The sequence below is a fragment of the Myotis brandtii genome, unplaced genomic scaffold (genome assembly GCF_000412655.1).
Source record: "Myotis brandtii unplaced genomic scaffold, ASM41265v1 scaffold504, whole genome shotgun sequence".
NCBI lineage: Eukaryota > Metazoa > Chordata > Mammalia > Chiroptera > Vespertilionidae > Myotis > Myotis brandtii.
The window spans coordinates 1,880,878-1,889,321 of record NW_005369217.1 but is presented as its reverse complement, the minus strand read 5'-3'; the positions used below and the strand labels follow the sequence as shown (position 1 = coordinate 1,889,321).

Below are 8,444 nucleotides of genomic sequence, written 5' to 3'. Positions count from 1 at the left end.
GTTTTGTTTAGCTTCTTATTTGCAACATAGTACATAGTTGCTTAGAGTTGCAGCTGAGAGGCCGGCAAGTTAGGCAGGGAACGTTGGAGTCCTCAGCAAGCAAGCCTCCCTGCTCACTTCAGTGCATGGCTGCCGGCCGCCATCTTGGCTGACAGTTAATTTGCATATACTCACTGATTAGCCAATGAAAAGGGTAGCGGTCGTACACTAATTACCATGTTTCTCTTTTATTAGTGTAGACTAGGGGCCCGGTGCACCAAATTCATGCACAGGGAGGGGGGTCCCTCAGCCTGACCTGCACCCTCTCGCTATCCAGGACCGCTGGCTCCTAACCACTCTGCCTGCCTGCCTCATCGCTCCTAACCTCTCGCCTGCCTCATCGTCCCTAATCGCCTCTGCCTTGGCCCCTGCTGCCACAGCTTGGTCCGGAAGGATGTCCAAAATGATGTCCAGAAAGTCATTCGGCTGTCCAGTCTAATTAGCATATTATGCTTTTATTATTATAGACAATAAAAGGGTAATATGCAAATTGACCCTAACGGCGGAACGACCAGTCGCTATGATGCACACTGACCACCAGGGGGCAGACGCTCAACGCAGGAGCTGCCTCCTGGTGGTCAGTATGCTTCTATAGGGGGAGCACCATTGAGCCCGAAGCCAGAAATTGTTGCTTTTCTTTATTATTTTTTAAAAATCCACTGGGCCAAACTGTCTAGGGCAGTGGTCGGCAAACTCATTAGTCGACAGAGCCAAATATCAACAGTACAACGATTGACATTTCTTTTGAGAGCCAAATTTTTTAACTTAAACTATATAGGTAGGTACATTGTTATTAACTTAATTAGGGTACTCCTAAGGCTTAGGAAGAGCCACACTCAAGGGGCCAAAGAGCCGCATGTGGCTTGCGAGCTGCAGTTTGCCGACCACGGGCCTAGGTGGTCATCACGCCCTAACATCGTCACAAGATGGCTGTCACAAGATGGCCATGCGCACAGTGGAGTCAGGGCCCAGGGAAGGAGGCAGGTCGTGGCAGGGGAGGGCAGTTGTGGGTGATCAGGCAGGTAAGGAAGGGCAGTTGGGGGCAATCAGGCCAGCAGGGGAGCAGTTAGGCATCAATCAGGCTGGCAGGGGAGCAGTTAGGTTGCAATCAGGCTGGCAGGCAGAAGTGGTTAGGGACAATCAGGCAGGCAGGCAGGTGAGTGGTTAGGAGCCAGCGGTCCCGGATTGTGAGAGGGATGTCCCAGATTGGAGAGGGTGTAGGCCAGGCTGAGGGACACCCCCTCCCTCCCATTCACGATTTTTGTGCACCGGGCCTCTAGTTATATAAAAGCAAAGGTCATCACCAATCCCACTGTCCTGAAATAGCCATCATTAGCATTTTGTTGATCACATCCTTGTGTGTGTATGTGTTATTTTACAGAAATTGGGTTATAGCATAGCGTTTTGTTTTGTTTTTATTGTGGACACTTCTCATCTCTTCCTCCACATTAGCCCCTCCCCATCCCTGCCTCCAGGTAACTCATGTTAACAACTTAGTTGACATCTTTTAATTTTTGCATGTGTACTCAGATAATCCTAGATAACCAATATACACACATATATAAAAAGACAAGGTCTTTCTGTCCTTGTCTGATGTACAAAAATAGAATCATAATATACATGCTTTTCTGGTAGTGTGTTAAATAAAAACCCTACATCGTGATTTAAGAATGTCTGTGTATCATTTGTAGACCACATTAGAGCATGCAAGGCCTGAAGAGCCCAGCTGGGATGAAGATTTTGCAGATGTGTACCATGACCTAATTCATTCTCCTGCCTCTGAAACACTCCTAAATTTGGAACATAATTACTTTGTTAGTATCTCAGAACTGATTGGTGAAAGAGATGTGGAGCTGAAAAAATTACGAGAGAGGTATTTAAAATTTCTTGCACTATCATAATTAAATGTTACATCGTCAAATGTGTCCTGCAGAACTTGTTTTTATTTTGTTATAAAATTTAAGAATAAATAGAAAAAATTCTTTAATATTAAAAATTAATTTTCTTGTGTGTTTAAATATGTAATTTCAACTAGGAAATCCTCATAAGTTTATAAAACTTCTCAAGTGATTTATCGAAATAAATAATGGTGACTTTATATATTCTATTTCTCATAAGAAGACTAGCTTATTTCTGTACAAAGTACTTTGGATGCTGTCTTAGTCAGTTCAGGCTGCTATAGCAAAATACCATACATTAGGTAGTGTAAACAACAGAAATTTGTTTCTCACTCCTGGCTTATAGATAGTACCTTATTGATGTGTGCTCACATGGCCTTTCCTCACTGTGTGCTCTTACTGTGTCTTTTCTAGAGTGAGAGTTCTAGAGTGAGAGCTCTAGCATCTCTTCCTTTAATTCCATTATGTGGACTTCAACTTCGTGGCCTTTTTTAAGCCTAATTACCTCCCCAAAAGCCCTACCTTCAATACCATCATATTGGGGGGGTGGCGTGGGATTAGGGTTTCAACATATGAACTTGGAGGGGACACAGACATTCAGTTCATAACAGGTGCCCTATCTCATCCTTACCAAAACTCTACTGTTATACCCATTATGCAGATGAGGAAACTGAGGCTTCAGTAACTTGTCTAAGGAAAAGCTATAATTTGAAACCAGGAAGTCTGACTCTAAAGCTATTAAGCACTCTGATGGCGAACCTATGACACGCGTGTCAGAGGTGACACGCGAACTCATTTTTTTGGTTTATTTTTCTTTGTTAAATGGCATTTAAATATATAAAATAAATACCAAAAATATAAATCTTTGTTTTACTATTGTTGCAAATATCAAAAAATTTCTATATGTGACATGGCACCAGAGTTAAGTTAGGGTTTTTCAAAATGCTGACATGCTGAGCTCAAAAGGTTCGCCATCACTGCACTATACCATACTGCCTCCCTATTCAGGACCCATTTAAAACCTTGCTGTGACTAAGTCCATAGTCTCAGTTCATTTTGTAAGTTTATTTACATTCGGGGGGAAAAAGCAAAAACACTAATAATATTCCAAGAAATGTTGATTAGATTTTAATTCATTTTGTATGAATTACTTAATAGAGTATGCAGTGTTTTTATGATCCACTTTTTTCTTCAGAGTAAGTAAAAAATTGCTTGCATTATTTTAAAGCATAACTTTCTAGATTGCTTCCTAGTAATTCTATAATTAGTAATTCAGGACACGTTTCTTCCAAATAACCCATTTTGATCTAGCTGACTCTAATTACATTAAGTTAAAAACATTTATTTATAAGACTTTAGGTATATGTGGCATTAAGATAATTTTTAGTGTTGCTGATGTAAAATTTCTTTAATTGTGAAAGTTTATTAGGAAAAATTACATATTATGAAATCAGTCCCAAAGAAATAAATTTAAAATGATGTACTGGTTTGCTTCTGGCCTTCATTAGCTTCTCATTAGAAACTTTGGGACTAGCAAGATGAGAATAATGTGTTACTTTGAGGGCTGTCATAGTTTAAAAAAAAACTTAAAACACAGAAATCATAGCAAATAGATTTAATCATTTTTCCTGTGGCTACTGTCTTTTGTGTATCAGATCAGTATTCCTATATTGCATAGATTTGTAACTTTTCATAATAATTCAACTCCTTTGGACTTTTTATTCTTATATCCAATAAGATATTAGAACTGTTTCTGGGTCAAAAAGAACATGATGTTTTGAGACATTTGTCACTCTTTATGTGTTTGGGTTTGCTGATTAGCTGTTTTGAAGCAGTTTATTTTTTTCTAGATGGGATACCTGTAGTATGGGTAGTTGCCACTGGGTAAAGAGTTGAAGCTGTGTCCCTGGGGGAGAGAAACATTCTTTTTTCTAGTTCTTTATTATGTAGCCAATAAAATTGTGAATATATTTTTAAGATAAGAACAAAATAAAATTAGATTTTTAAATATCCTATATAATAAAAGGCTAATATGCAAATTGTCCCCTCGGGAGTTTGACTGCTCACTATGATGTGTGCTGACCACCAGGGGGCGGTGCAGAACAAAGGAAGGCCCCAGCTGGCAGCCGGGGGAAGGAAGGCCCCAATCGGCCCTGATTGCCTGCCAGGCCTAGGGACCCTACCCGTGTACGAATTTTATGCACCTACCCATGTACGAATTTTCCTACCAGGGCTTCAACTAATATAACTCATTCTGAATTTGTTCTTGGATCTCAGGTTTTCTGGGACTATAGTCATTCTGCCTATTAAGGTATATGAAAAAATTCCCAACGTGGCCATCTATAGTTTATATCAATAGCTTTTACTGTCGTTTTATTCATCTGGGGAGCTACTCTAATATGTGGCCCATTTTGCTGCCTAGTCACTACATCTCCCAGAAAACTTCAGTAGTGGCCATCAGTATTCTGAGACTTTTACCTTTTGGGAAGCTGAATTAACTTACTAAATTTCTGCATTTATTGGAACTTTAGACTTTTTTCCCCTCTATCCTGGAATAGTTTTTAATAAAGTTTTATTATGCTATTATTTTAAAAAATATTTTTATTGATTTTATAGAGAGGAAAAGAGAGGGATAGAGAGATAGAAGCATTGATGAGAGAGAAACATTGATCGGCCACCTCCTGCATGCCCCACACTGGAGATTCAGCCCACAACCGGGGCATGTGCCCTGACCAGGAACCAAACCGTGACCTCCTGCTCCATAGGTTGGTGCTAACCACTAGGCACACTGGCCAGGCTGTTACGTTATATTTTTGAAATGTCCTTTGGCCAAACTTCTTGATAGGACTTTGCTTTTTTTCTTTCTAAAATATAATCAATATTTGAATACATTTCTTTTTTTAATATATTTTTATTGATTTCAGAAAGGAAGGGAGAAGGGAGAAAGATATAGAAACATCAGTAATGAGAAGAATCATTGATTAGCTGCATCCTGCACATCCCCCACTAGGGATCGAGCTCGCAACCCGGGCATGTGCCTTGATAGGGAATCAAACCATGACCTCCTGGTTCATAGGTCGACGCTCAACCACTGAGCCATGTCAGCTGGGCAATACATTTCTTTTTAAAACAGTTTTATAGTTTATCTTTCACATATCCAAACTGTTAGCTTAAAAAGGAAATATGAGCTGTGTTGCTCTTAAGGTCCATAATATTTATCGCAAAGGTGAACAGTATACTTAAGATAAGTTGGAATTCACTAGTATTTGTGGAATTTCACCCAAAATTTTGCTTAATTCATTTATCCAATGTGTGAGCAGAAGTGACACATTTTCCTATATCTCCTTTTATTTTAATTCTATTTTACATCTTTGAAAGTTTCTGCCCTAATCGTTTTTGGCTCAGTGGATAGAACGTCAGCCTGCGGACTGAAGGGTCCCAGGTTCGATTCCGGTCAAGGGCATGCAGATTTCTCTCTCATCGATGTTTTTAACTGTCTATCCCTCTCCCTTCCTCTCTGTAAAAAATCAATAAAGTATATATATTTAAAAAGACAGTTTCTAAGCACAGCATCAGTGCAGTTATTATGATCTTTTTTTCCAGAGTGTGTTCAAGATTATATACAGTTGTCAGAATTGTCATGCCTTACATACATATGTCTGAAATATAATATTCCCTTTGATCTTAATCATAAAAAATATATACTGTGTTATTAATACAGGGTGGGGCAAAGGTAGGTTTATAGTTGTGAGTACATGAAACAGAGTTTATTGTATTATTTGTTAATTATGGTATTTTTTATAGAAACAACTGTAAACCTACTTTTGTTGCATCTTATATATCATTAGGTACTTGTGTTGCTGATACATTTAAGGTAAAAAAATATTCATGACATTTTATTTGTTGAGTTCTTGTTTATTAGTCTTTCTTTTTCCTCACTGGAAATTTGCTTCTTTTGGCATACCAGATTCAAGATATTTTTTTAAATGTAAAAATGGCAGTGATATATTTTACCCACTAGAGGGAACATGTGTAATGTAAAATATTAATACATTCATATGGAAGTTTGTATTTATAAATATTTAGCAGTTATTTCTGTTTTAAATAAAAATCTTACTTACTAGCATAATCTTCACCTGACCTCTAGTAGTTATTAAAAAGTTAAGGGGGTCACCTACATTAGAATTAAGTGGGGACTAAGTGGTGTTGAATATTTAATATTAGAAGATATGTATAGAAATATGTAAATGTCTGATGTATGGATAAATTTCATTTATCAGATACATAAGTATCTTAATCAGTTGTTATAAAGAAGTATGAACTTGCTTCTAAGAGCATTTATTTAAATTAACTAGAATGATGTAAAATTCTTTTAGTTGATGTCTGTTTCATTCTTTCTAAGTTTGTTTAAAATATGTTTTAGAACAAACTTTTTAACACATTTGCATTAAAAGATAATTTTTAATTTGAAAATTTGAATGAACTTATTAAAATATAACATTACAGAAAGGCAACAAACTGTAGGTGTAAACTCACTAAACTTTTACAAAGTAAGTACACCCTGTAATCATCACCCAGCTCAAGAAATAGAGTATTTCCAGCACTGCCAAAGGCTTCCTGGTGTCCATCTAGTCACTACCAATATCCCCCACAAATAACCATTATATGAACTTATAATACTATTGATTAGTTTTTCCTGTAGGGAAAACCATTTTTAGTGTCTGCACATTATTTATTTGGATAGATGAATAAGGTAAGACTAAAGCATATTTTTAGTAGTATTTTATATTTCTCTGTAAAGGCAACTTGTGACTTAATAGCAGTTTGATTCTTAGAGTCTAATTGGCAGCTTCTATTTATAAACTAACTTTAACTCATGTATAAATAAATAGAAAATGCGTTTAAGTTGGAATTGCAGAATATCTTTGAGGAAATCTTCAGATGAAATGGGGTTTGGACTTTTAAACATTAGCCATGGAAATTGAAAGATGACCTAGATTTTGACGGCTTTCATTTTGAATTAAATTTAGATTAAAATTTAGCTTCACAAGGCCGTTGTTGGGTAGCTCAGTTGGGTATAGCATCATCCCGATACACAAAAGTTGTGGGTTCAATCTCCGGTCAGGGACATACATAAGAAGCAACTAATAAATGCATAAATTAGTGGAACAACAAATCTATATTTCTCTCTTTCTCTCTCTCCCTCCCTCTTTCTAAAATCAATCAATTAATAAATAAAAATTTAGCTTCACAAATGATGTTGTTAATATTATATGAAATTATCATTATTATTTCCACATCTCCACTTAAAAGGCTTTATAATGTTTTCCAGGTATTATAGTTGCCATTCTTGGACATATTCCTTTAAAATAAAAATTTTATTTTTACTTTTTAGAGATTGTTCAATGAATCTGGAGTGGTCATATTACCTTAAAATTCTGATGATATATGTGATCTTCTTATTTACGTTTTAGACAAGGTATTGAAATGGAAAAAGTGATGCAGGAGTTGGGAAAATCACTGACAGATCAAGATGTAAATTCACTGGCTGCTCAGCATTTTGAATCCCAACAAGTAAGTAAAGTACAATGGATTTTAGATATGCAGTTACTTTTTTTTTCTTACTTATTTTCATAAAAAAATTAACTAGTTGGTATATTGTCTGTGTTTAGGACTTAGAAAATAAATGGTCAAATGAATTAAAACAATCGACTGCCATCCAAAAACAAGAGTATCAGGAATGGGTGATAAAACTTCATCAGGACCTAAAAAACCCCAACAACAGTTCCCTCAGGTATTAATCATGTATTATTCTTATTAGATGAAAGTTCACTGTTATTAATAATTTGTGTTTATTGTAAAATTGAACCTTTTTAGTTGTAGATATTTTTAAGTTACCAAAGAAAATTCAAGGTAATTTTATGGCCTACTCTTGCACAGATTTCGTGCATTGGGCCTCTAGCATTCATATAAGATCTTTGGTTAATTTCTTCTCATCCCCCCCTCTTCCCTTCCCTGGAAAATTCAAGGTAATTTTATGCTTTTTAAAAAAAATCTTTATTGTTGAGAGTATTACAGATGTCCCCCTTTTTTTCCCCCATTGCCCTCCTCCACCAGGTTCCTATTCCACTCCAGGCCTTCACCACCCTATTGTCTGTGTTCATAAGTAATACATATCCTATCTAATAATAGAGAAACATGGTAATTAACCGTAACTTCGCTACCCTTCCCATTGGCTAATCAGCAGGATATGCAAATTAACTGCCAACAAAGATGGCGCCCGGCAGCCATGCAGCTGAAGCGAGCAGGAGGCTTGCTTGCTCCAGGGATGGAGGAAGCCAAGGTTCCCCGCCTGCCTCAGCCCACCTCTGAGCTCCGGATGCAACAATGTTGTAATTATAGAAGCTAAACAAACCCCAGATACCTGCTTTCGGCCAGCAGCGGGCTCAGAGGTTAGAGCGCCAGTAATGGTAACAGAGTTTCAATTATAGAAGCTAAACAAACTCA

General features: G+C 37.0%; 1 protein-coding gene across 4 annotated transcripts in view; it reads left to right on the top strand.

The window, feature by feature from the left end:
• Positions 1–8,444, top strand: part of LOC102255424 (chromosome unknown open reading frame, human C12orf4) — a 54,470-nt gene that overhangs the window by 11,943 nt on the left and 34,083 nt on the right. For all 4 annotated transcript variants that reach the window (XM_014548353.1, XM_005877013.2, XM_014548354.1 and 1 more), the window contains exons 4-6: positions 1,731–1,912; positions 7,412–7,511; positions 7,610–7,731. In XM_014548353.1, the coding sequence (XP_014403839.1) occupies positions 1,731–1,912; positions 7,412–7,511; positions 7,610–7,731 (404 nt within the window). The remainder of the gene's footprint in view (positions 1–1,730; positions 1,913–7,411; positions 7,512–7,609; positions 7,732–8,444) is intronic.